This window comes from Podospora pseudoanserina (genome assembly GCF_035222485.1).
Source record: "Podospora pseudoanserina strain CBS 124.78 chromosome 7 map unlocalized CBS124.78p_7, whole genome shotgun sequence".
Taxonomy (NCBI): Eukaryota; Fungi; Ascomycota; class Sordariomycetes; order Sordariales; family Podosporaceae; genus Podospora; species Podospora pseudoanserina.
In genome coordinates, this window is record NW_026946671.1 from 2,109,375 (window position 1) to 2,134,819 (window position 25,445).

The window sequence follows — 25,445 nt, forward strand, 5'->3', positions numbered from 1 at the left end:
TGATGGGACTCCGTTGAAAAGCTTCACTCGGTCGCTATATTTCTGAACGATCAGTGCACCTCAAGTCCACCTCAGCAAAACAGCAACCATGTCCGCCGCTGCCCACCCTAACGGCCATGGCAACGCGCATCTTCCTCTGGCCAGCCAGGCCACTGCACTCGCTCCTGCTTACCAAAGCATGTCTGAAGAGATTTATCAAGAGGTCTGCAGGAGCATGATGGCCTCATTGGACCGTGTCCGCCAAGAGGACATGCGCAACTTCCGAGATCTCCATGCCGCCCACAAAGCCGCCCTTGAACAGGAACAGATGGACTACACCCAACAGTTCTTCCAGCTTCAGAAAGAAATGACGGCCCTCACCAAAGAAGGAGCGGCCGCCGATGCCGAAATCTCGAAGCTAGAGGAACTTCTTTTGCAAGCCCGGAATAAGAGGCAAGAGGTGGCGAGCAAGATCTCATTCACCCAAAAAAAGGTTACCGATGTCCAGTCCTTGCAACACCGCAAACACGCTGAGCTTCAGGCACTCGCCAAGAAGCACGAGCAGGATCTGAAGGATAAGGAGATGAGGTGGCAGCAGATTCACCAAGACCGGCTGACTCTACTAGAAAGCAAAAAACCTTCCTCCCTTCGACAAGCCCAAGATCAAAACTTGACAGGGCTAGACCAGGCCATGGCTGATGATGCCACGACTGCCTCATCGCCCATGCAAAGTTTGAGGGCACCACAACTCGCACCTGGGGTTTCACATCAATCCACGGGATCAGGGAGCATGTTCATGGGCGGGCCTGTTCAGCCTCCATCTCTCAAAGCGCCCACAGATAATGGTCCTCTTGAGTCACCGGGTCTCTCAGTCTCTAGAAGGATAGGCGCTCCAGTGTTAGAGGCGCCAACACTTCCAAGGAACCACGACGCCGAGGAGCAGCGTCTCGAAGGCGCTTCTCGTCCTGCGGCAAGTCAAAAAACCCCAATCCTTCAGGCACCAACAGGCTACCAGGCGCCATTTGCTCAACTTCAACATTTTCCACCGCCAAACCCGAACGCTTCTTCGGGTGCGCTCGTCTCCGTCTCCCCAACTGTTGTTCCGAGCGTTGAGACCCCCGATCAACAGACAGATCCAGCTGTGTCCGAGATGCAGAATGTAACTAGTACAGAATCACTTAATGTACAAGTACCGGAAGAGCAAGCCACACCAGTCACCGTTGCTGCCCTCAACGGAGCAACCGATATTCCGACCCCTTTGCAAACCTCCGAAGAGGGTCCCGAGGCAGACGTCTCATCCAAGGAGGGGACAGAGGGCAAAGCTGTCGATTTGGGAGCCCCCGCCCCGGCGGAGGTTTTCTCCGCACATACTGAAGGCTGGGACGTCGAAATGAGAGATGCTGCCCTCCCTCAGGCTGCCACCGAGACGACTATAGTTCTGGGCCAAGAGAATGCCGGACCTACCGTCTTGAAGTCTCCTGATCAAGGGGAGACTCGAGAGGCAGCATCTCAAAGAGCAGACGTGGAAATGTCAGGCATTCAGATCACAGCGAAGCAGTCCGAGGTGTCACCGCCTACACAGATAATGGATGCTACGACCTCCAAACTTGGTGCTGACTCGGCGAATGTCGATAATGGGTCTCCGGCTCTAGCAGATACTGCTGATTCGCCCCTTTCTGATCTTAGTTCGATCCCATCACCGCCATCCGACACATTTACACACGAAGGTAGCCCACCTAGACAGCCGCCTAGTGTGTCGGACGGCAAGCTGTGCGTTTATGATGAGGACGGCAGACTGGTGGGACAAGTACGTCGTCTGACCCACACCACCTCTACCAACATCGAAAAGATAGCGGCATTTCCGCTCAAGCGCCATGTTCAAATTCGTTCTGGCCGCAAGTTTACCTCGGAGGATTTGGATAGGGTATACCACGTCAGTGATGTTAAAGGGACAAAATGGACGAGTTGTTATATCCAAGCCACTGGGAATATTCAAGGTCAACCCTGCAATACCTGCGCGAAGCACAATGGGCCGTATGAAGAGTGCATCATTTTGGATGCTGACGATAGCTTTCCAAAATGTGGCAACTGCGAGTGGAATCGGCAAGCCTGCGTGGGTGCCTCTTTGCGGCCCAAAACAGCGTCGGCCCCAGGCCCTGCTCCGGACCCAGCTGCGGCTGCGGCTTCGGCTCCGGCTGCGGCTCCGGCGGTGGCTCCGGCTTCAGCTCTAGAACCAACACCGGCAACAATATCAACTGCCATCAGCAAACCCTCCTTCGGTTCCAGTTTTACCGCTATAAACAGCCCATCAGGGGACCAGCAAGACAGCGCTTCTGCCAAGGATACAGCCGATGCCGTCCAAAAACAAGCCGCGCCTCCCGTCAAGAAGGCCGGCCGAAAATCATTGCCCACCTCACGTGTACAGTTGCCCTCTCATCCAGGTACCCCACATGCAGGCTCGCCTGAACCGGCTGAACCAAGTCGTGCGTCCCTTCCGGAGATCACCAAGGAAAACCTTTGTCTGAAAGATGACGGCGTGGTGTACACGGAGCCTCCGTTTATGGCTGGTGTGCCACTGGCCAAAATATCTCCCGATCATCCGTATTGGGAGCAAGACTGGGATTCCGATATTGCCTCTCACGTTCGAAAGGAGCTTGAAAAGTGGACCACCAAATTTCAGGAGATGGACAGTCAGGGAATCAAGGACCACCGGAAATATGAAGCTCAGCGACAGATCAATAGGGGCCAACTGACACTCAAGTTTCTAGAGGAGGGCGAACTACATCCCTACCAGCTTGTTGGAAAGGCGTGGATGGACACCAAAAAGATTATCAAGTACAACACTCTATATCGCCTGGCGAGCACTTTGATGGAGGACCTCCCCAAAATGGACCTTGGCATGACACCGGCTGAATGGATGCGTCACAGGCTTTACGAGATTTATCAGGAGCAAGGCCCCCATTTCAACTTGGCTTCGACAGTAGCTAGTTTCTACCACGACCCCAAGCACGCCCAGGTCCGGGCCAAGAATGGAATTGTCAGTGTTGGTCGCCCGCACAAGTCAGCAACCAAGCCTAAAACTCAGACTCCTGGGCAGGAGGACAACGGTTCGAAACTTACGCCGAGGGCGTTGAAGCGGAAGGAACCACACGCAACGCCCAAGGCAGCGCCAGTTCCGCCCAAACAGGAGGATGCGGAACCCGAACCTGAACCGCAGCAACTTCAGCCGCAGCAACCGGAGCCTCGCCCACGTTCATCCCCTCGAAAGCCAGCAGGACTTGATCACAAACCAAGGCCACGTTCGCGATCTGGGAACCCCCCTTCTGCTCCTATAGCCGACTCGGACGACGAGGGCATGCCTCTGATCCGGGCAGCCCATGCCACCCCGCCGCCGCCGCAGGCAAAGAAAAAGATCCGCGTTACGTCCACTGTAGATCCAAGCAACACGCCGGACCTCTACTACCACGGATTCACCGATGTAGACTCTTGCTCCGATGACCGGCTCGAGCAGATTGACTGGCGGGTGAATCAAATCAAGACGGCCGAGGTATCGACGAATCCGGGTGTGACTCAGTACTGGCACTGGGTGGACGACGCGCACCCCGGCTACTGCGAACACCAAGTGCTCAAACAGCTCCGCCCCCCCAAGTGGGCTGTGTTCAAGGAGCCGTACAACTTCCATCTCCGGACTGTGGACTGCGAGGAGATTGTCTACGGCCCAGGCAGCCACAGGGTGATCATTCGGCGCAAGGCGCATCTGCAACCCAAAAAGGGAGACATGCTCGCCGAGTTCAAGCGTGATCGGACAAAGAAGAGATTTTTGGAGTTTATGCACCAGAGGGGGGTGAGGATCGTGAGAAGTAATAAGTGAGTGCGCTGGTGTTTCTTTTATCTTTGGCGCATAACCAATACTGACAGGTGTTGGGTAGGGAATATGTCGACGGTGCGTGGGAGAACTTGAAGCCAGCCTTTGACATGCCCGGCCAGGACCGCGATTCGGACTAGCATTCTCACTGGTGGACGAGTCTCTTCATACCATGTTCCCAGCACATTTGCGCGGGAGTCTGGCTTCTCCTTTTGAAAGCCCCAGATCTGGAGGACAAGTTGTACCACAGAGCTGCTGCCTGCGAGACAAGCTGGTTAGCCAGAGGGGACCAACAAAAACGTGTTCGAGTTTACCGAGCAGAGTGAGGGGTTGTGGGGTATACAAGTTGCCTACTGGCAACATTTCCTTGGTTTGCTTTCTGTTTGCTCTTCGTAATGTTGGCCCGTTTCGTTTCTTTGCGTATATAAGTTGTAGCAAGCTTCGGGAGTCGCGAGGCACCGTTTCTTTTGTTGGAGTGGACTGTGGAAGGAAAGAGGTGCGGCTAGCAACAAAAAGTGGGAACTGCTGTAGGGAGTCTGTGGTGGTATAGGTTTCGAATACTTGTACAATACAATGGGAATGAGTGCGGAGATTGGGAGAGCAAATGCGGATCCGATGGTTTTGGAAGTTTTTATCTTTAATGAAATTGGTAGTGCTACTTTCTAGAGCGGCTTTGATGTAGTTGCTTGTGAGTCATCTGGCATCTATTGACACGACCATGATTGTTGACCTGAATAACCCTGAAACTTTGGCGGGATGGTGAGTTGGTGATGTGGTATGAATGCTTGATTAAGCCGTTTCGATTTGAAGAAGTTTTGGCAGCCTTCTCCACGGGGCTGTGTAGCCTTGCCTTGCGCCAAGGAATGCCATGCGGCAGGAAGCCCACAATCGGAACTTGCCGTCAAAATTTCCTGGAGCAGAGGCAGAGCTCATAGCGGAGTGTGGGCAGCCCAAGAACCACCGCCGGGGAGTCGCAACCGTGATAGTTGAAGCTCCCGTCCCACACCTCATTCCCAGCGCAGCAGCAGCCATTGATTCTACCTGTCGCCAGCGCCACCCTTGATATCACGCCCTCCAACAACCTGCGACGACGAGCGAGCAATAGGTTGTCGAACAACCCCGCGCCGCCAACCATTCTTCCCCACGAAAGACAGACTGAGCGACGACGACAGAGGAAAGAAGAGACAAACCATGTTGTACGAGACAATCGGCATTGTATGTCCCCCCTCGCCGAGCCCTCTTTCAGATGAAACAGAATCAGCAAACCACCCGATTTCTAACAAAAAGCTCCATCTTGTTTTTCCAGGTCCGCTCCGGGCACCTCCCCGAAGTAAAAGAGCTGGTCCTCACGGCCGGCAAGATCATCCTCCAGCAGGGGGGTGTCATCCGCGACATCCGCAACTGGGGCACCTTCTCCCTCCCCCAGGCCATCTCCCGCGGCCAACAGCGCCACACAAAGGGCCACTACTTCATCATGCGCTACGACTGCGGCATCAAGGCCAACGAGCAGGTCCGCAAGACGCTCGCCCTCGACGTGCGCGTCATCCGGTCCGCCAACGTCAAGCTCGGCAACGGCAAGCTCGAGACGCTGAGCAAGTTTGGCGAGATTCGGTGGGATAAGCTGGAGGGGGAGGTGTAAGAGATGCGGTAGCGGAAAAGAAAAAGAAAAAAAGGAAAAGAAAAAAACGAAAAATAGAAACGGGATACCCAGGGATGAACAATGAATGTGAGGAGCTTACAAGGGAAAGGAGGCGATTTCAGAGATAAGAGTTTCTGTATGATATGTATTGTATATAGATTAGCAACGGAAATATGGAAGAAGAGGCTACCATTTCCAAGGATATGACATGACCATGCTGAAGTCTTGCAGGTGAGCATCTATGCATCACCGTTCCTAACAGAGGACGTCCTGAACTTTAAGAGCAGCAGGCAGTTGCAGCATCTCAAACCAGAGGGCGCCAGTATTCGGCTACAAAAGATGACGAGTTGACATTTTGCATACTATTTTCGCAGGACTCGGTCTTGTTGCAGAGGCATCTGCTGTAGTAGACCAGCCTCCAGAATAAGCCTTGTACTCAACAAGTAGCCCATTAAACACGCAGAACGCTTCTTTTAATTTAGTCTATTGTGGTGCTTCATGCTTTCCCCTTTACCAGCCTGCAGATATAACGCCATGACAAATGCTTCAGCCTGTGTACCCATCCCAGAAGCACCACGCCCTATGCAAATCCCTCGTATGCCCGCCCCTCCGGTTCCGCATGAGGAATACGACCCTCCATGGCAAGTCCTGGTACGAACCCTCCAAACCCAGTGACAGTATCCGAACAAGCGCCTTCTCTACTCGTCCACGTCCATGTCGTCCTTGGCCTTGGGAGCCACAATCCCCTTCTCCCGGCACCAGACCACAAAGTCGTCGATGATGCCTGGCCAAGCTTGCTCCTCGGACCAGAAACCAAGGGACTCATCCTCGAGCGTCTTGTTGACGAACACCAATGTCTGGTTCCACAAGTCCTTGCTCACAGTGCGTGTCCATTTTCCTTCTTCGGCCGCGTCGGGATTTGGTGGCGGAACGTAAAACTTCTCCTGCAGGTACTCTGACCACGACTCCAACCAGTTGACATTGGCAGTCTTCCACTCGTGCCCAATGCCGGCGTCGAAAAGCATCTCCCACATAGCGCAAGCCGTGTCCATGGCCATGGCCTTGTTAGTTTTCCCAACAACAAAGGCATACTGGTACAGCTTCTTGTAATAGGCTGGGTCATGGGAGACCTGCTTCATCCGAGATTGGACATAGCGTTTTTGGGTTGCCAGGTCGGGTTTGACGCTGGCGTCGAGAGTTTCGATGACCTCGCTCCAGCCCTCCACAAAGCCTTCCTTGGTGATTTCTCCAATGGTCGTGGCCTTGACGATTTCACACACCACAAGCAGGCTGTAATCGGCAGGGTTGGCGCCCACAGCCTCGAGGTAGCGCATGGATGAATCTGCCCCCAGGGCCGGGTCCCCGCTATCGTGGTTGTCATTCTTGTCCTCGTCTAGTTTGGATGTCAGAATTGACCTGGGGGGTTCCCTTGCCGAGCATAAACTTACCAGTCTCGAAATCATCAAAGATGGCTTCTAACTGCTTCTTTCGCGCGTCTGCCTCCTGCTGCTTCGCACTCGAAGCTCCATCATGGGCAGAAAAGTATCTAGAGCAGAAGGATTCGAGGTCAGCGGTTCTATTCAAGAGTGCATGTGCGGACTGCGCTGCATAAACAAAACGAACTTGAGTGGCGACCTGTCTTTCGACTTGGACTTTGCCCCCTTGGCCGACAGATCGGGGGCGGCCTTCTTGGTGGCAGACTTTGACTTTTTCGGTGCCTTGGGCATGATGATGTCTGGAGGCTTGATGGTGGTGTTGGGTGGGGCTTCTCTAATGGAGAGCTGTGGTGCAGGTTTTTGATTGGAATTAATAGTAGGGACCGGGAGAGAATGCAGTGATGAGTCGCCGCTGTCAGTCTCGGTCGCTCCCTCACTAGGCGGCGCCTTTGGTGGAGGTTGCCCTGGTCGTTTGTGAAAGCACGAGGCAAACAGGGTGCGGAGCACACTGCGCCCGCTGTTGCCTTCGTGCCTGCGGCTAGTGCCCATTGTGAGGAGGAATCAGGTCCTAGGAATTGGATGGGCAGGTGCAAGAACTTGGTTTTTGCATTCGATGCTTGATTTGCTCAAATGCCCGGATGCTCAGATGCTCAACTGCTCAGAGCGTCTCCAAGATCAGACTGAGGTGGGTTCCACTGGAAACCTTCAATAAGCCAGAGGGCAACGCCCTCATAATGGCTTGAATGCGCCAAAAGTCAAAGTAATGCCGACGGTCAAGCGTCGCAAAGGAGAAGAATGAAAAAAGAAACGAGAAGAGAAGTGTCCCCAAAAGAAAAACAGCCGGGAAAAAGGAACAGTTGCACAAATGAAAGTGGGATGGCCAGTGTTTTGTCTAGTTGCGAGAGCTTATATGAGACATGGTGTCGCAATGCCGATCTCTTCTTCCAGAACACTTCCACGGCCGGCCACCCCCCCTAAACCCAGCGTTTGGCCGTCTATCTCGTGGAGAGTGGAGGCCGGACGAGCCTCCTTATCCATCGCCAACCCGACGACATGACTATTTTCCCGTCTCCGGGATGGGAGCCGCTTCAAGCAGGGAACCCAGTGGGGGTGGGGGGGGGACCGCCATGGCAAGGGCAACCAACTTGGACAGTGCCGGCGCGGTGACAAAGTGCAAGGGGAACAGCAGGAGACTAATACGAATATGCGTAAATGGAAGTGAAACTGACCTGTTCACAGCGGCATTGAGATCGTAGTTGGCATTCTTCAGGTACTGTCGCATTCATCCAGGTGTCAGCGCGCGGGTCATGCGGGAGCAAGGATAGAGGTCCATAGTAGTTGATATCGGCCCGAAAGAAGGGGGTCTTTTCGGCCATACGGTATGACGGGACGAGAAAGAGAGAGAGAGAGGGAGGGAGGGATGGAAGAGAGAGAGTTAAACCCACCAGCTGCGCATTTTCACGAGACGCATTTGTGGCCTCGACAAATTGCGATGCCAGGCGCCGCTGTGTGGTTGTGGACGGCATGGCTGCTGGCACAGAACCCAAATAATAAAGCCCAGTCCGCGGCTGTAAGACGGTGACTGACTGTCTGTCGGATGTTGCCCTGCACGCTCGACGTCCTCCAAGGTCTTGTCCAACACGAGGGCAGGACAAGAAGCAATCCGCACGGTATCGCACAGGCGGCAGTAGCCCAGGTCTCTTCGCAAACGGGAGGGGTTGGCTGGGAATGGCTGGATGGATGGATGGCACGGCGGCGTCCGTTATCGTTACTGGGGCGGATAGAGCAGTGGGAAGTCAAAAAACAAGCCCTAGATGTCGACTGCCGAGGCGATCAAGTCGTGTCTTTTTTCGTTCGGTGCAGGCAGAAGAGGGGAAGACTGGTGGTCGGATTCGGTCGCCAAGCGAAAGGGGGGGATGTCGAAAAGGGCCTAAACGCCTGTTCGGGTCTGAGATCCGAATCGCGGGGTAGTAGACAGCGACAGAGAGGTGTATTCGCTTGTGGCGGACAGGGCAGTACGGAGGTGTCGAAGCAACAGTTGGGGAGGGGCACTGCTATATAAACCTACAGAGGTGGCTCACACGGCCAGAAAGAAATGGATGGGATGGATGGATGGATGGATGGGTGTTGAGCTTTCAAAAAGCGTCAGACCGGAATGCGGCGCCTTGGGCTGGCAAGGCTGAAAAATGGACGTCATGGCGGGGACCCCTTCAGGTTCCGTCCCGTCCCTTGAGCTCGGGGTGTGGATCTGAGGTAAGGCATCGACCATCGCTAAGCAGCTATCGCTATCGCCGCCGTATGGCGGGCATCTTGGCGTCCGTCCGGGGGGGCTGTTTCTGGTAGGCCCATTCACCGCATCTCGGGCAGACCACTAGCGCAGCTGTCACGGTGCCCGGCGTGGAGCTGCCGATGCATTTTACTGTGACATTTACGGCCTTGGTAGCATAGTCTCGGCCGATATATTTCATCTTTTTTGCCGTGAGCATTATTAAGAACGAAACATCTACCTGGTTCTGGTCAATCTCGTCTGTTTCAGTGCAAGTGTGAGAATGATTTGATAAGTAAAGGGGTATCGCAACACTGGGCGGCGTCCCTGCCAAACAACAAAAAAAACCAAAAAAAGCAAAACAGAGGTATTCATATATACAGCCTTCCGTTCATCCCAAGTCGACATAAAATGAACTCCGCCCATGAATGATGTGAACAGCGCCAGAAACGACGAAAGCAAAACCGCCGCTTCAGCCAACACTGCACCTAGTCTATACTTTCATGCCCAATCCTCGCTGGCTTTCATGCTCTCAGTCTCAAGTGTTGATCCTGCTGCCCGTCACAGAACTCCTCCAATCGTTGTAGCTTGGCGTGTTGTGCCTGCGTCTTCCGTACCCTTATCACGGTTGGCCTGGGACAGCCAAGTAAATCCAATCGAGCCAATCGTGTTGTGGCCGCTTTCCCTCCGAGCATCGCTGTCCGATACAACATTCAGATCTGGTGGTATCTGAAGCGTCTTCGGACTCACTAGCCTCTCGCCGCGCCTTTCACCACGCATCGTCCGAATCCGCTGGAGCGAGCGCATGTCTCGGCAAGCCCTCTAATCGCCGAGTGGCATGCCCTCAAGTTCATCAATAAGCCGGCGCCAGTTGTCTGCCAGCATCTCCGAGTACTTGACGCGCTCTTGAGCCCAATCTTGGTTCCACCGCGAGACGTTGTACTGGGTTTGCTGGAAAAAGAGCAACTCGTCGCGGATGCATTCCTTCACAAAAACGGACCGATTGTGCTGGTTGACGATCGACTCCTTGTCCTAGAGTGGCCCTTTGGTTAGTTCCCAAGTTCTGGGTCTTCCACTGCAAGCGAACCTCGAACGAACCTTGATGATGGCTTCCACCACCTTTTCCATCTCGCCCGGCTTGACCATCCCTTCTGGCTTGGTGCGCAGCGCAGCAAGCCGTGTCTCGTTTGTGGCAATGCGGCGCTCCAGCTGAGGGATATTGTCCTTGTCGAGTCTTTCCCTACGATCAAAAAGATCTCGCAAACTGACCAGCGCGTCTCTCTGGCGCTTGAGGTCCTCCAACACACCTTCGTCCCATGCACGAGCTTCGTCCTCCAGCAAACCCTGGGCCGTGCGCAGATGACGACTCATTGCTTGGAGGCCGTCATTCAGCAGGGGAATTTCGTTGATGTCGGTGGCATATGTGTCGGCACTGGCCTCGGTCAAGGACGTGAGGGTCAGCGCAACCCGGGCATGGTCAGCGGCGACGCCCTCAGAGCGCTTGACAAGCCGGTCCATGATGTTGCAAACTGTAATGTATAATTCAGCGCTCCGCTTTACGCCAGCACGAGTGCGACTAAAGAGTTCCTCCAGCGTCTGTGGGAGAGAATCTTCGAGCCCTGAAGGCAAAGCGCGGCCGGCAAACTCATCCTGTATGGAGATCGTAGCTTGCTTCCGCCAAACCGACAGTTCCTGGTGCTCCTTGAGTCAGCTTCGACATCAGTCACAAAGAAAGCCGGGATGCTCCTCACGGTGGGGACGGTTAAGAACATGATGACCATCTGCTCCTGGCTCAGGACTGAATGCCGAACAAGCGCGTTGAGGAACCTAGCCAGACCGCGGCGTCTCTTCTCAATAAAGGCCCCGTCGTTGGACAGATGGTTTCCGTTGACTACATCCTATTAGCATCCTTCGCTGTCGCAATCACAAAATGATCACGGTGTTCGCACCTGCAACCCGCTTCGGAGGTAAAAGCGGCAGCACTCGGAAGGGATATCGCTTGTGCAGACAGTCCAACAGCCACACAAAATCGCTATACCGTCGAATCACCTTGCTGGTTCGTCTTGTGCTGGATACCTCGTAGTTGTGGTGTTGAAACAGAAACATGCCTTCCTTCTCGGGCATCAAGGTAACCAGTATGTTTTCTTCCACAGCTGAGCCTGCTCGCCCGCCTCCAATGGTCCTGCTAGGAGTCGGGCCCACGGGCTGAACAATCGCAGGCTCACGCGCCCCTTCGTTGACGGCAAAGGGAACAGTGGGAATGGCACCCTGACTGTTGAAACCACCGGCCGATGACGGGTTCCCATCAAAAAATCCCCAGGTGCCTGCCGACTCTCCTACTGGTCCCGAAGCGGACGGAGGTGCACTGGTGGTGAAGGTAGACGTTGTGCGGCCCGGCATCGTAGCCTGTGGGCTCGTGCTGAACAAGCCGCTCCCGTTCTCAACGGGTGCCGTACCGGGGACATCGCTGCCGTTGGATCGCGGGGGTTCGGGGCCGTGGTTATGGTTCTTGTGCACGTCGGGCGTGTTCCACGGATCTTCTGGGTAGTCCATGGACGCCTTCCTAATGGTGCGATGTTGGCGGGGCGAAGGAAGCGGCTTGTGGGCCAACGCAGGAGGAGGTGGTGACACTGGTCGCTGAGGCGGTTTGGCACCCAGTTCGGCAAGATGGGGCAGGGCTGGTGTGGTGTCGACGAGGCCGTGGAGCTTGGGCTGGGGTAGACCTGGGGAGTTGACGCAACAAGGTTAGCTTGGATAAGCGCAAGGATGCAGCGGGAGTGAAATCAATCGAGGTGGTTGACAGCTCGTGGGATGCTGGCGATAAGATAAGGTGATGCAACAGGCGAAGAGACACTGTAGTGGAAAGCCGAAAGACAACAATGATGCGGAGAGGCGGGGCAACCCATCACTCACTTCGGCGGCGCTCATCCACACCATCCAGGCTAACCGTCTCGCCTTCCTGGGCCAGACCAATCAAGGCCAGCAGAACATTGAACTCGCCCCGTTCCAGCGAGATGCCCTCGCTGCCGCCGCCGGGAGGAACCACAATCCCCATTATGCGTGCCTGGGCATCTGCACCTAGCTTAGCAGCCGCTAATGTTCTCGCGACGCCACCAGACGTGATGCGGCCTCCGCTGCCATCCTCGCGGGACACAGCGTCGAACACCTCGACGTAGCTGTCGGGCACATCCGACGAAGCCAGCAGGTTGCGGATCAGATCGGCACGAGTGTGGTGCTTGCGGGGCGTCGGCAGGTCCCACGGCGACGAGTCCGACCCAGCATCATCGTCTGCGAAGAGAGCCGTTGATGTTGATTTAGTCATGGGCGACTCGTCCTCAAAGAGCGATGATTTGCTGTTTGCGACATGGCTGGGCCCGGTGCCTGACGAGGCAGCTTCTGGCAGAGAGCTTCCAAAAAGAGACATGGCAACAAGGACAATGGGGTAGATAGGTAGGTATCAGATTGAAAAGCAGGTTGAAGAGAAGGCAAGACTATGTGCGATGTGATTGATGGCCAGAGACCAATGATGATTCCTGAAAGCAGCTGTCGCGATGCGCTACAGATATCATAAATGCATTGAATAGAAAGATCCTTGGAGCGCCAGCGATGTTGCAACGATGCTAAATGGGGTGTTTTGTTTCTTCACGATGGCGAGGGATGTTGGAGATGTTGGAGGACTCGATGTTTCCTGGACGGGGGCGCTGGCGGCTGGACCGACTGTGACGAAACCAGTTCCTGCTGCTGCTGCTGCTGCTGCTGCTGCTGCTGCTGCTGCTGCACACGGAGCGTGGCCGGACAGGGGTAGCTTGTGATTGACTTGTGCTTGGCCTTGGGAGAAACCGTTGCAGACTACGCCACAAACTGGCGCATCAGCCACATGGAACAGCCCAGCATGGAAATCAACATTAAAGGCACTTCGTAAAATAAATGCTTCACAACACGGGCATCATACAGTACATTTTTGTCATTATAAAATACACAGCCCCAATAGGCCCTGGTTTGGGTTCTAAAAGAGCCTCTCCTCGCTCGCGTCGGCCGACTTCTTCGACTTCTTGCCCACAAGAGCCTTCTCCCCAGGCACCTTGAAGTACAAACTGGGCGACTCGCCGGTCTTCAACGTGTGGCTCAGGTACCCTCTGTGTGCAGGATCCCGGTAGTACTCGATATCCCATCTGCTCGTCGGGTCTGGCAACCGGTAAAAGTGCTTTCTGCTCGTCCTCGCCTGCTGCAACACACTTTCGACATGCTCAGGTCCGACCGGAAGGGGCTTGTCGGTGTGGACGCTCTTTCCGGAAACCAGGTTCTTGATGGCCGCCTTTGTGTAGTATCTCGTCGTGATCTTGCCGCCAGCGGCCTCGACAGCCAGGATGGCAGAGGCCGATGCTCGGGAGACGACAATGTCGATCGGTGTCCTGATCTCGTTCTTTCCACGGGCGAGAAGCTTGATCCCATCCTTGATTCCAACCAGTCCAGACCTCACAAGTTCGCGGGGGGTGATCGTCTTGGTGGGATCCAGGCGGCCAGCGTCGATCCAGCATTGCAGTCGGTCGAGGTTAAGTTCGGCCATTACCGGCGCGCGGCTGAAGCATGTTATGTTAGCCCAGTGCCTCCAGATGTTGCAGAGATACCTACTGGTTGACAAAGCCCTTCTGACCATGCTTGAAGATGAGGGGAGTCTGACCACCCTGAAACCACGGGTTGACCTTGTTGCGGGCCTTTGTACCCTTCATACCACGACCGGCCGTCTTGCCATAGCCGGACGAGGCACCACGACCTCTGCGGATGCGCTTGTGGTAGGCACCCTTGTTGTCAGAGAGGCTGGCGAGAATCGAGGCGCTCCTGGTCTGCACAGACAGCGCGGCGAAGAGGGAGACGAGAGATGGCTGCTTTGGCGGCACCTCGAGGGTCCTTCTGCAGCATTGCGCCGCCTGCGCAAACGGTAATCTGGGGGGCATCGCGGCGGTGGGCTGTCGTGATCGCTCTGCGCTCTCTCAAAAATTGGTTGGCGGTTTCCAATTCGAAATATCCCGGCATCCAAGCCCCTCCACGCCATTGGCTGCAGCCACCCCACCTTCCACCGCTGGCAGCTTGAAAGCCTGGCAGCAGCTGGCAAGTACTTTACCAACAGCTGTGTTGGGGTGACTTCGAAGGTATCGACTTCACACTCCTTTGAGAACACTTTGTAATTCTTCAATAGACACATTCAGACAGGGAGGCCTGTTTGCAGCTGAGTGTCGATATCATTACTTTCTATCTCTTTACACTTCCCGGCCCCTTCCCCAACTTGAACTTGTCTTCCACCGCCTTGCTATACGGCAAGGTTGTATTTCCAATCCTTCCATCTCGCCCCGTGCTGCTTCCTCTCACGCACTTTCCATCCCCCCAAGCAACTTCCCTCGCAGCTCTCCAAATGGCAGTGATGTTTCTCGCCATCTCCCACGTAAAAAACAGCCTGCAATGCGCCGCCTGATACCTCATCTGCAGCGGCACCTCCTTGTCCCCAATAACCTCCCCCTTCGCGAGATCATACGGGAACATGTTCCCCAGATTGTATCCCACGTTCGCCCCGCCAATGTCTCTCGCCGCAGTCGGGAGACCGACCGGAATCCGGAGAGGCGGCTTTCCGTTGACCGGAAGCTTGACTCCAGGAGGCAGAGGGGTGGAGGCGTTTCTCGGGTCGGGACTGACGAAGCCTTGGAAGCTGTACACCGGTCCGCCTTTGACTTGACCGATGGCCTGCATGGGCTGGTTCAGAGGACGGCCGCCGAGGGCGATGGTTTTAACGCCGTGGATGTGTGCGAGAATCGAGGTGAAGATGGCGCAGGCAGATGCGCACTCGCCGTCTGTGACGATGACCATGTCCTCGGGACGGAAGGGCGGCGCAGGGGAGACGGGTGGGAAGGGAAAGGACTCAAACGCGTTGATGGTTACGTTGATAAGAGAGTGGTTGGTGAAGCTGTTACCTTTTGAGTCGACAACCGGGCCGAAGAACTCTTGGAAGGAGGACCATCGAGTGCCATTGGGCGTCAGGTATAGGCTCAAGAGGCTGCGGAGAGGTGCGGTGAGTGCAGTATTATTATTGGACTGAAGCTTTTCGAGCTCGGTCCCTATCCACTGGAGTTGAGGGTGGGCTCGAACTTGATGCAAGAGGGGCCAGTTGTATGGCGCGGCTGGGTTGGAGACAGGAAAGAGATGAAGGTAGACGATGGTAATGTAGTCGGTGAGCCCACCGCCATTTCCCTGCAGGTCCAGAATGAGCTTTGTACGATTCGAAGCTCTGGCTGCCGCGATAAAGTCTTTGGTAGCGTTGTTGACCCTTGCAGGGAAGGAGAGCAAGGCCAAAGGGTCGTAAGGGCTCTGCGTTTCCGCAAAGCTGTTGAGGGCAAGCACTGCAGTATCCTCAAAACCAACTTCTGGCAGCAAGAATGTCCGCAACGACTCGCTTGGTGTTGTGCTGAAGGGGGTCGGAAACCCATTACGGGGAGCTGTCCAATTCTTGTCCGCCCAGTCGTAGGCTATCTGCGCCCAAGTGCTGGGAGTCGTCCCATTCCCCTGGCCGTAGGCGTTGTATAAACTTGTTCCAGAATCGATTTCGGAGAAATTTGCGCGCACATGAGCTGTGTTGTCAAAGCGAAGAACGGTGCCATTCTGGAGCTTTACATTTGTGGCATCTTCAAGACCGAGAATGTAGATATCATTGTTCCCTATGTGGTTCAAATTGGCGTCTTTGGAAACACTTGGGAACAAAGTGTTGAACCGAGCATCCGGATCGTGGCTGCCACTGCTTTGGATGGATGATATGAGGAAGAAGTCGATAGCGGGGACGCCGTTGATAGATACGACTGGAGAAGGAGTATACCCATCACCGGTGTGCTTGATGTCGTCTCCAGACAAGGAATACTGTTAGCAATTGTCTGTTTATCAAAACTCGGGATATAAAATAGAAATTCATTACCACGGAGATATATGCTTGGTAGTTCGAGACCATCCTGAGATATCGAAACGAACTGGGCAGATCTCTCAAACGTAAACAACTCCAACAGCAATGACCTGGCGCTAAAGTGGCCATCCCTAACACGGGTGCTAAGGAGAGTATGCATATCCGCTAAAAAGTCGAACATGTTAGAATATATTTGCTTTTTGCCTTGAAGATTTGCCGAGATGTCCTTGAGTCCTTGAGTCAAGTCAACAGCCTCGGATAGATAGCCCTACAACATAATTTTCAGCATAAATTACTTCCAGTAGCCTCCCAGAAGTTACTAGGATTCCCTAATGTTGGGCACAACGTCGAAATGCATTTTTGTTTCTCACCTTGGGGGGATTACGCAAGTAGTCCACTGTGCTTTGCCACTCGACGAGAGGAGCAAGATAGTCAACATGACTCTTTGCCACATCTGCATAAAGAGGGATGGATTTAAGGCATGCAAAGGCAAGAGATGGCCGTATAGGAGAAGGCGGGACGGGTGGTTGAAGCAGTCGGAAAACCCCGTCTAGGTTTTTAGGAACTAAGGCCAAGTACCCAGTGTCAATGATACATTCAGCTGTATTGAGACAAGGTGGAAAATGTGGCACTGACCGATATCATTGTCTATCATCCACTTTGCGACATTTTCCTGGATCTCTTTGCATGGCTCCTTTACACCTGTCCATCCGCGAGAGACTTGCGCGTTGTGGACATCGAGGGGGTGGGCGGAGGCTCGAAACGGAAAGACAACCAGTGAGGCAACCGATGCCACTCCAAGACAAGTGAACTTCATGGCGCAAAGTCAACAAGGGTAAGTAACAGCCGGATATGTTTCAAGAGTTGCTGGCAGATATGCTTGGGGCTCTTTTATGTTGATTCTCATTGTTACGCAAACCTCTACTCAGCCAACTGCGGTCATGCGATCTACAGAGAACCACATATCACGAGGATGGGTCGACAACAAGCGAAATCCTTCGACACGTCATGGCGTGTTGTTGGTAGTTAATTCTTACAGCACAGCCACATGCTTACCGGTTATATTCACCTAGGCGTTCTTGACTTCGGACTGGATTGCCGAGTACCACCTTGGCGGCAGGAGTCTTTGTTTCTCACCACGAACACACTTGAACAGGTAGGTAGTTGTCTACATAATTGGGCATTAGATACTTGATGCTCTCTAGTCAGCCAAGGCATCTATACAAAAGAAGGTGTTATCCGACAGCAGCTGATGACATGGCTGATTTTCTCCCAGTAATCCACCTCCCCCTCAGCCAAATCATCCTGCGCCCAGACAGCTTGCAGAAGCAGCTTAACGTGATTGAACGACCTTGACGATTCCTCCTTTTCCGCCCTTGCGATGAGGTCAAGAATCACTGCTCTGTATTCGTCGTTTGTTGCCTCGCATCCGAGGATAAAGACGGGGAACTGTCTATCACAAGACCTAAGTTTGGGCAAAATTGAAAATGCTTGAGCAATATGCTTTTCGGTTCTGAAGGACTGATTGATTAGGTTGTTGGACGCTCGATTGAGATATATAAGGAGTGCCAGTCGGTAGAGTTCCAGGAGTAGCAGTGAGTCCCTTTCTTCTGGACTGGAAACAGTTGTCCCTGGAGTGGATAGGGGAAGACTACGAATTCTCCAATCAAGAATCTGAAGAAAGTTTTTGTAGTCTTCCGTCTCTTTGGACGACTTCTTCCTGTTGAATGCAGTCGCAGGGCGTGCCGAAAATGCATCACAGACTTCAGATAGAAGCTTGATGAGACCTGTAGCCAAAGACTGAACATTGAAGGGCTGTGGTGTGCTGTTAGAGTATGTGGTTACATCGTGAAAATATCATCCTGATCTTACCTTGGTAAAGAATCTTTGCGATTCTGTGCTTGCAGCAGTCTGTTTCTGCCAGTGTTGAAGACTGAAACGCGCCAGCACATCATGGTAGTATACCCAGTCAAGAATCATAGCCAGGTCTATGTTTCCTTCTATTTTATCCAATCCGACAGTGTGGATGACCTTTTTAGCGTTCTCCAGGTAAATGATCCATTCACCCGAGGTGCAAGAAGACTTGTGCGCCTCAAAAGAACACAAGAGCATTCCTGCAGCCACATGCTGGATTGCGTCGGTTGCACCAATAGGAGTGATGGACGATGCAGCCCCCAATGCCTGAAGTGCTGTGATCTTGAGCTCAAACGCTTGTGAATGGACATCATCCCGATGTAAGGCGGAAAACGCAAGAAGGCACTGGAGAATTGCGGTAGCTGATGCCGAAGTATTTGCCAAGGCAATCCGAATGAGGGCGTTCCCCAGTTCGAAGCTGTCGTGGCCAAATATTGCCAGCGACTTTGAGGCCGACTTTTGAAAATGCTGGAGGAGGTCTTCGTCTTGAGCCTTGATTACAGATGGATTCCATGCGAGGGGTGGCTCAAGGGTTGGCTGAGAATGCACTTTCCCCACAGAGGCGTTCAGGTAGTAGTGCAGTTCAAGATCTTTCTGGGAAACATGAACGATCCTTGTAGTTTGAGAATTCTTGTGTGCTTGCTTCCTCGTGCCGGTTGAAGACCGTGACCGCGGTGTTGGAGACTGACCCACCATGGCTCGTCTTTTGTCGCCTAGACGGGGCCATGATAGCTGAATGGTGCGGTCGGATTTGGGCAAGACACATCGTTGTAGTTGGCACTCCGATTCTGCGCCCGGAGTGGAACTGAGAACTTCTGGAAAGTCGTCGTGTTGCATGTCAGCTCTCGATGTTGCTCCTTCTGCAAACACGTGGACCAGACTTTGGGCTCACCTGCAACACCATCTTGCCCACCACCGATCGCTATCCTTGCCGTTGAAAACGCCATCTCGGACTTGAGTGCCATGTCAAACAAGTAATAAGGTGTTGGCTCAGTCTGTCGGACGTGAGTGGTGAGCCGGGGATAAATCATCTCTCACAAATTAAGTGGGTCGCTGGCTTATAAATCAATACACACCACCAGCACCAACATTGTTGTTAAAGCCAGAGGACAGGAGCATTTTCTCTTTGTGGTTGGACTATCTTTGAGGTGTGGCTATGGTTTGTTGGAAGCTGTTTACCTGCTTGCTTCGGTGCGTTTCGTTGCGAGCTTGAATACCTGATAACCAATTATCATCAAGCCCACCAGTACACAATCCTTCTCCATTGGCACAGTCGGGAAACTGCATACTTATGAGATCCGAACGGTTCAATCAGCCACTGATAGGGACGACGCGCACAGAATCACGCACACCATCACTTCAGCTCCTCTCCCCACTTTGATGTCTTTGCCACAAACTCCTCCCAAGTCGTCAACTTGTCCTCCAGAAGCGCATGTGTCTCGTCAAGACTTTCTCCACCATAGTAGCCAAACTGCTCGAACAGATGCATGTTTTCCAGCATCTCTTGTGCGACAAAGTCGGGTGCACCCTGGTACTTGGTAAGAACCTCGTAAAAGGCCTTGTCGGGGATCTGTTTGTAACTTGCTGTCTTTCCCGCCTCGGGGAAGACCTTCTTGAAGCCCTCGACAATCTGGGCATTGGTAAGATAGCTGGTGGCACCAAGGAGACGCTTGCCGAGAACCTTGTCACGATTCAGTACAGCTGCCTTGATGAACTTCCCGGTGTCGGCGGCTGCGTCGAACAGGGGCTGAACAGCTTGGTCGGAAACAGGCAGGCTCAAGATCCAGGTATTATCGGCCTGTGGATCGCGGCGGAACATGCCACCAGGAAGGTTCGACATGTAGGCTCCTGCAAGAAAGAAGGTGGCAGGGAGGCCAACCTCACGGGCGTAATCCTCCACCAGAGCCTTGCTGTCAAAGTGGTACACATTCGGCAACTTTCCATTACTCACTACAAGAACATGGCCGGTTAGCTCAAGCTAGGTACCTCACACACGTTGATTCAGAGAGGACAGTTTGGGAACTCACATTTCGTGATGTTGAGAAGCGAGCTCCAGATGAAATGCTGGACGCCAGTCTCTTTGGCAGCATCGACAAGGTTCTTTCCTTGCTGAATTTCCAGCTTCATGTCACACTTCTCCCAGTAGTTGGTGACTGCGTATACAGCCGAGGCCCCCTCCATGGCTTTGATCAAAGTGGACTTATCATTAAGGTCGGCCTGGCCAGATTAGCTTTTATGATACCTTACTGAGCGAAGATGAGAGCAGTTGGAAGAGACTTACAGCAACGACTTCGGCACCTTTCTGCTGAAGCTTTTTGGCTGACTCCTTGGTTGTGTCGCGAGTGACGGCCCTAACACTCCAGCTTGACTTGAGTTTCGGATCTTGAAGAAAAATGTCTGCCACAGAGCCACCTTGGGCGCCAGTGGCACCAAAAACGGTGATGATGTTTTGGGTGGACATTTTGATAGATTGAAAAGCGTGCAGTGTTATTGATAACGGGCGAGAATAGGGATAAGACTGTAGCACTATATTGCCTGGAGAAGCACGATGCTTGGAAGAGGTGACCACCTCTTATAGCCTTTGGACACCTCACTGCAGAACGCTGACTGCGTCGCACCCTTTCCTTGAACCGTATTAGATAATAGGTCTTGCTGACTGTATATCACTTTGTCCACCTAACTCCGTTCATGCATAAGGCATGGCACTCATGACCAACCTCTACGCTTAATAAGCGGCCATGCAATCAACTGTCGCTACCTGCAGCCAACATGCGGACAAAGGACCGTATGTCGCTTAGTATTTACTTACAAAAGATTGGTCACCATTTTCCATCAAACATTGAAAGGCGATCTAACTGGGACCAGAGTGGCTGGATTACTCACGGTTCCGTCGTTTCTTGCTGTATGAGCCCGAAGTGGAAGGACTAACCGGATGTAAAATATGAACGGGCAGGTACCACAGGTCTCGCCAGCTATTTGTTCTTATCCATGATCTGGAAGAAGTGGTCCAAGGACTCTGACCTGTAGGTTTTGAGCGGTTCCGGGTGTTGTGGTAAGGCAAATGCTCATGGTTGGACCGTGGAAACTAGTGTGCCCAGTTGTCGACTCTTCGTGGTAATGACAAGGTAATGAGTAAGTAGTATTGAGTTTGGCTTAAAATAGGTTCTCTAAACAAGGGGCTTAGTTAGTACTATAGCCAGTAAAAGGCCAGGACTATGTTAGATAGTTGACGAGCCGAGCTGTTTACTGTGAGCTTCTTGAGATTGATCGACATGGACAGCACTTCTTGGCTCACAGTCGGAAGTCATTCTCCGTCAGCTATTGTATCGGCCAGCCCCACAAACTCCACCATAATCGCGAAGTGCAAACGCGAGGCCGATGACCTCAAGGAAAGAAAAATATATGTACCAGGTGGTGATGAGAGGCAAACCGACCTCTTTCTAATAGCACCTCTTCTTCTGCTATCATTTCCAACATGTCCGAAAATAGCACCACCATTCCCACCCGTCCCTTGGGCCCTGGTGGGCCAGAGATTCCAATTCTAGGGTTAGGGTTGATGGGCCTGAGTTGTAAGTCACCTCACCCCCTGTATACCCCTGAACTGTGTGAATTGACTTGAGCTGTGATGCAGCATTCTATGGAACCCCCCCTTCTGACGATGAGCGTCTTGCTTTTCTCGACCGCGCTCATGCGATCGGATGTACACACTGGGACTCGGCCGCTCTGTATGGAGACAGCGAGGTCCTGCTTGGGAAATGGTTTGAAAAGACTGGGAAGAGAAAAGACGTAAGTGTTGTTGTCTCAACAGCCTTGATTGATCCAGACTCATCAGCTTATCACGAGAAATAGATTTTCCTAGCCACTAAGTTCGGCAACAGAGTGCTGCCGGATGGCACGAGAGAATTCTGCAATGAGCCCGAGTACATCAGGGAAGCAGTGAAGGAGAGCTTGAGAAAGTTGAAGACAGACTACATCGATCTGCTGTACTGGTATGGCCCCTTTAGCACATTGTAACTTCCCAATCTGACAAATGAACAGCCACCGCATCAGCGGCAAAACCCCGATCGAGGATGTTATTGAGACCATGAAGGAATTTGTCGAGTATGCCCTCCTCCCAACTTCCAGCAGTCTCACAAGATGCTTGAAATGCTGACCAAGCTCCAAGATCTGGTCAAGTCCGCCACATTGGCCTCTCGGAATGCGGTGCCGACACACTCATCCGCGCAAGCAAGATTCATCCCATCAGGGCTTACCAGATCGAATATTCCCCTTTCACAAGAGATATTGAGTTCCCCGACCTCAACCTAGCCAAAACTTGCCGCGACCTGAAGATCCCCATCGTTGCCTACTCTCCGTTGGGCCGAGGCATGCTCACGGGTAAGTATTCCTCGGCGGACGACTTTGAGCAGGGTGACTTCCGCCGGGCAGTTCCTCGCTTCTCGGCCGAGAACTTCCCCAAGAACATGGAGTTGGTGGAGAAGATCAAACAGATTGCAGCTAAGAAGGGGTGTACGCCCGGTCAACTGACTCTGGCATGGATGATGAAGCAAGACCTCGTCTTCCCTATTCCGGGAACAAAGAAGATTGCATATTTGGAGGAGAATTGGGGAGCCAACTCAGTCTATGAGACGCTTACCAAGGAGGAGGAGAGGGAGGTGAGAGAGGCGATCGATAAAACTGAAGTGTATGGCACCAGATATCCTGCGGCTGCGATGGGTGCTTTGGTAAAGGACACGCCACCCCGTTCCTAGACCATGGCCTAGGGTAACACAGCAACGCATGCTATATTCTTACCACAAAACTTGAGCTAATGTTGTATCATGAACCCTCCCAACGTTCAACGTCATGGCGTTACTCTTTGCTCTCAGCCACTCTATGTGGGTTGATTTGGAATCGAAAAGGCGGACTGGATCTTTTGATATTCATAATGAGCTGCCTATGTACAACTCCATCCAATTTGCTTGTACGCAAGAGGATTTTACCATGTTGTTGCCATATCCATCACCACAGCCAATCAGAGGCACGATCGGATTTATAGCTCGCAACAAAGCCGAAGCCAGTGTGCAACCCCTTGATATGCACCCTCGACCTTTTTAGGACACATGTTTCTGAACGGCAAAAGCCGAGTATCCAAACCCGAGGGTGGACTTGGACAGGGACACGATAAGACGGAGTCGGATTGAATTCAGACCCGATGGCTTAAGCCCGTGTGTTTTTGCTTGCTTTGGCAGCAGGCATTCCATCACAGTTAAATACACCCTCTAGCCACCTTCCACGGACTGCTTTTCTCTTCAAAGTGTCTGCAATTGAAGCATACGTACTAGTTGTTTACTCTATTTCTCTCTCTGAACACTCATCCCTTCGAGAAACGAAGTACGCAACACTCTCAGCCAAGATGTCACTCCCCCAAACATACAAGCAAGCTGTCTTCCGGTCAGCCGGTGCACCCCTGACGATAGAAGAAGTGCCCCTTAAGCAACCCGGACCAAAAGAAGTCTTGGTCAAGGTGGAAGCCTGTGGAGTATGCTTCTCTGATATGTTTGCTCAAAACAACATCATGGGTGGCGGATTGTAAGGACTTTTCCCCTCTCAGACTGCAATCTGTTCAATATCGTTGGATGCTGACAGATTAATAGTCCCATTGTTCCCGGCCATGAGATCATTGGTCGGGTAGCATCGGTAGGACTCAATGTCAGCACCTGGAAGGTTGGCGATAGGATCGGAAGCGGATGGCATGGTGGACACGATGGTTTGTCTGACCCGTCACTTCACATAGCTGCAAGCAGCCAAGATTGCTGACCAACAATCAATTTGAAAGGCACCTGTCGGTCCTGCAAAAAGGGGTACCACCAAATGTGCGATAACCAGGTTGTCAACGGAGAAACCAAACAAGGAGGGTGTAAGTCCGTCCGTTACTGGCCGAGTCCGTGGGCAGTGAATCCAACGTACTGACATTGCCAGACGCCGAGTATGTCTTGCTGCGCTCCGAGGCGGGTGTCCCCATTCCCGAAACAGTGTCAGCCGCCAAGTACGCGCCTATTCTCTGCGCCGGCATGACCGTCTTCAACTCAATTCGGCACATGAACGTCGGTGTTGGCGAGACGGTGGCTGTCCAGGGGCTGGGCGGGCTCGGTCACCTGGCTATCCAATTCGCCAACAAGTTCGGATATCGCGTGGTGGCCATTTCCAGGGGCGCTGACAAGGAGAGCTTTGCGCACGAGCTGGGGGCACATGAATACATCGACACGTCCAAAGTCGACGCCGGAGAAGGTTTGAAGAGGCTCGGGGGCGCCTCGCTGGTGGTGACTACAAGCCCCAGCGCGAATACAATGTCTGGGTTGATGCAGGGCTTGGGGCCGCTGGGCAAGCTGTTGATCCTGAGTGTGCCGGGCGATGTGAGCGTCAACACTGGAGTCATGGTAAGTGAACTGTTCTGCTTGCCTGGCAGGTTTGGTGTTGAACCAGTTGCTAATTCATGCCTGTCTACCCACTCAGCTGAGATATGGGTTGTCTGTTCAGGCATGGCCGTGTGGCCATGCTATCGACTCGGAGGAGGCAATTGCCTTCACTCAGCTGCAAAACATCGATTGTCTCATTGAAGAATTTCCATTGGAGAGGGCCAACGACGCTTTCGGTGAGTTTTCCCTTGTCACAGACACACAAGGGAACCGTGTCTTGTCATGATGGGTATCTAACATTTGCCCAGATGCTATGCTAAGCGGGAGGGTCAGGTTCCGCGCCGTAATTACGTTTTGAGTAGTAGAAGTCCAGTATGCCGGAGCGGGAGGACCGGCCGGTGATAAAATCGCTTAATTGGAGGCGGAGGGCCCGGCATAAAGATGCAATGCAGTTTGTTGTTTTACCGGCCCGGGTTTTCCATCACTAATGAATGACTCGTGGCATAATCCTGTTGATGATCTGAAACAGTCGTAATGGGAGAGAAGCCAGATGACTACGGGGATATGCAGCCCCATCAATGATAGTATACAGATCAGGGTTCACCAATGATCGCCAGGTCCCGCGTCCTTGGCCGTTGGATCGGAGGCCAAAAAATGCCAGTAATAAATCTCTGAGTGCCTAGCTATCTCTGATAACAACAGCGAGCCACTGAGCATCTTCGAGGACAAACCTACGGATACCCCGCCGACCGATGACGTAGGTCAACTGATTTGCAGCAGGGTTGGGATGCCGACAGCCGAAAACTCGGCCGGCACCGCAATTCTTTGGTGTTTGGCTTCTTTGTAGATTGCTTCTGCAGCTGTAAATTTATATATATATATATATATATATATATCGGTTAGAGATGAGCCATCTTTCATTGATAGCCCAAAACTTCACGCAGGGAGATCCAGGACTCGATCTTAAGTTCCACCCGGGCGGAAATCATCTATCAGACAGGCGATGAT

At 52.9% G+C, this 25,445-nt stretch overlaps 12 protein-coding genes across 12 annotated transcripts; 4 read left to right on the forward strand and 8 right to left on the reverse strand.

Moving 5' to 3' along the window:
* Positions 1-88: 88 nt before the first annotated feature.
* Positions 89-4,582, forward strand: QC764_700400 (uncharacterized protein; the record flags this gene model as incomplete). The annotated part of the gene is made up of 2 exons (XM_062949703.1): positions 89-3,846; positions 3,909-4,582. 2 exons carry the CDS (start codon positions 89-91, stop codon positions 3,982-3,984), a joined length of 3,834 nt encoding a protein of 1,277 aa, XP_062796968.1. The 3' UTR covers positions 3,985-4,582.
* A 159-nt stretch (positions 4,583-4,741) lies between these two features.
* On the forward strand, positions 4,742-5,670 carry QC764_700390 (uncharacterized protein). Its single transcript, XM_062949702.1, has 2 exons — positions 4,742-5,059; positions 5,151-5,670. The coding sequence occupies exons 1-2, from the start codon at positions 5,036-5,038 to the stop codon at positions 5,481-5,483; spliced, it is 357 nt and encodes a 118-aa protein (XP_062796969.1). The 5' UTR covers positions 4,742-5,035; the 3' UTR covers positions 5,484-5,670.
* Positions 5,671-5,731: 61 nt separating this feature from the next.
* Positions 5,732-7,468, reverse strand: DCN1 (Scaffold-type E3 ligase; the record flags this gene model as incomplete). The annotated part of the gene is made up of 3 exons (XM_062949701.1): positions 5,732-6,876; positions 6,932-7,059; positions 7,107-7,468. The coding sequence occupies 3 exons, from the start codon at positions 7,466-7,468 to the stop codon at positions 6,182-6,184; spliced, it is 1,185 nt and encodes a 394-aa protein (XP_062796970.1). The 3' UTR covers positions 5,732-6,181.
* A 357-nt stretch (positions 7,469-7,825) lies between these two features.
* QC764_700370 (uncharacterized protein) lies at positions 7,826-7,957 on the reverse strand (the record flags this gene model as incomplete). The annotated part of the gene is made up of 1 exon (XM_062949700.1): positions 7,826-7,957. The coding sequence occupies one exon, from the start codon at positions 7,955-7,957 to the stop codon at positions 7,826-7,828; it is 132 nt and encodes a 43-aa protein (XP_062796971.1).
* A 19-nt stretch (positions 7,958-7,976) lies between these two features.
* On the reverse strand, positions 7,977-9,164 carry QC764_0108600 (uncharacterized protein; the record flags this gene model as incomplete). Its single annotated transcript, XM_062941140.1, has 2 exons — positions 8,365-9,164; positions 7,977-8,192 (listed from the first exon to the last, which is right to left on the reverse strand). The coding sequence occupies exons 1-2, from the start codon at positions 8,443-8,445 to the stop codon at positions 7,977-7,979; spliced, it is 297 nt and encodes a 98-aa protein (XP_062796972.1). The 5' UTR covers positions 8,446-9,164.
* A 184-nt stretch (positions 9,165-9,348) lies between these two features.
* MVP1 (Sorting nexin mvp1) lies at positions 9,349-12,609 on the reverse strand (the record flags this gene model as incomplete). Its single annotated transcript, XM_062949699.1, has 5 exons — positions 9,349-10,217; positions 10,284-10,877; positions 10,937-11,076; positions 11,135-11,908; positions 12,099-12,609. 5 exons carry the CDS (start codon positions 12,607-12,609, stop codon positions 10,008-10,010), a joined length of 2,229 nt encoding a protein of 742 aa, XP_062796973.1. The 3' UTR covers positions 9,349-10,007.
* Positions 12,610-13,191: 582 nt separating this feature from the next.
* Positions 13,192-14,212, reverse strand: MRPL10 (YmL10; the record flags this gene model as incomplete). Its single annotated transcript, XM_062949698.1, has 2 exons — positions 13,818-14,212; positions 13,192-13,765 (listed from the first exon to the last, which is right to left on the reverse strand). Exons 1-2 carry the CDS (start codon positions 14,138-14,140, stop codon positions 13,192-13,194), a joined length of 897 nt encoding a protein of 298 aa, XP_062796974.1. The 5' UTR covers positions 14,141-14,212.
* A 141-nt stretch (positions 14,213-14,353) lies between these two features.
* Positions 14,354-16,949, reverse strand: QC764_700340 (uncharacterized protein). The gene is made up of 4 exons (XM_062949697.1): positions 16,762-16,949; positions 16,497-16,690; positions 16,141-16,393; positions 14,354-16,069 (listed from the first exon to the last, which is right to left on the reverse strand). Exons 1-4 carry the CDS (start codon positions 16,940-16,942, stop codon positions 14,436-14,438), a joined length of 2,262 nt encoding a protein of 753 aa, XP_062796975.1. The 5' UTR covers positions 16,943-16,949; the 3' UTR covers positions 14,354-14,435.
* Positions 16,950-17,280: 331 nt separating this feature from the next.
* On the reverse strand, positions 17,281-19,070 carry QC764_700330 (uncharacterized protein; the record flags this gene model as incomplete). The annotated part of the gene is made up of 3 exons (XM_062949696.1): positions 17,281-17,940; positions 17,998-18,854; positions 18,932-19,070. 3 exons carry the CDS (start codon positions 19,068-19,070, stop codon positions 17,344-17,346), a joined length of 1,593 nt encoding a protein of 530 aa, XP_062796976.1. The 3' UTR covers positions 17,281-17,343.
* Positions 19,071-19,393: 323 nt separating this feature from the next.
* On the reverse strand, positions 19,394-21,084 carry QC764_700320 (uncharacterized protein; the record flags this gene model as incomplete). Its single annotated transcript, XM_062949695.1, has 4 exons — positions 20,849-21,084; positions 20,321-20,758; positions 20,067-20,256; positions 19,394-19,989 (listed from the first exon to the last, which is right to left on the reverse strand). Exons 2-4 carry the CDS (start codon positions 20,498-20,500, stop codon positions 19,394-19,396), a joined length of 966 nt encoding a protein of 321 aa, XP_062796977.1. The 5' UTR covers positions 20,501-20,758; positions 20,849-21,084.
* An 11-nt stretch (positions 21,085-21,095) lies between these two features.
* On the forward strand, positions 21,096-22,790 carry QC764_700310 (uncharacterized protein; the record flags this gene model as incomplete). The annotated part of the gene is made up of 5 exons (XM_062949694.1): positions 21,096-21,608; positions 21,671-21,825; positions 21,889-22,028; positions 22,078-22,140; positions 22,205-22,790. The coding sequence occupies exons 1-5, from the start codon at positions 21,515-21,517 to the stop codon at positions 22,788-22,790; spliced, it is 1,038 nt and encodes a 345-aa protein (XP_062796978.1). The 5' UTR covers positions 21,096-21,514.
* Positions 22,791-23,434: 644 nt separating this feature from the next.
* QC764_700300 (uncharacterized protein) lies at positions 23,435-25,144 on the forward strand (the record flags this gene model as incomplete). The annotated part of the gene is made up of 6 exons (XM_062949693.1): positions 23,435-23,610; positions 23,676-23,788; positions 23,858-23,938; positions 24,001-24,458; positions 24,535-24,673; positions 24,746-25,144. 6 exons carry the CDS (start codon positions 23,435-23,437, stop codon positions 24,793-24,795), a joined length of 1,017 nt encoding a protein of 338 aa, XP_062796979.1. The 3' UTR covers positions 24,796-25,144.
* Positions 25,145-25,445: the final 301 nt, after the last annotated feature.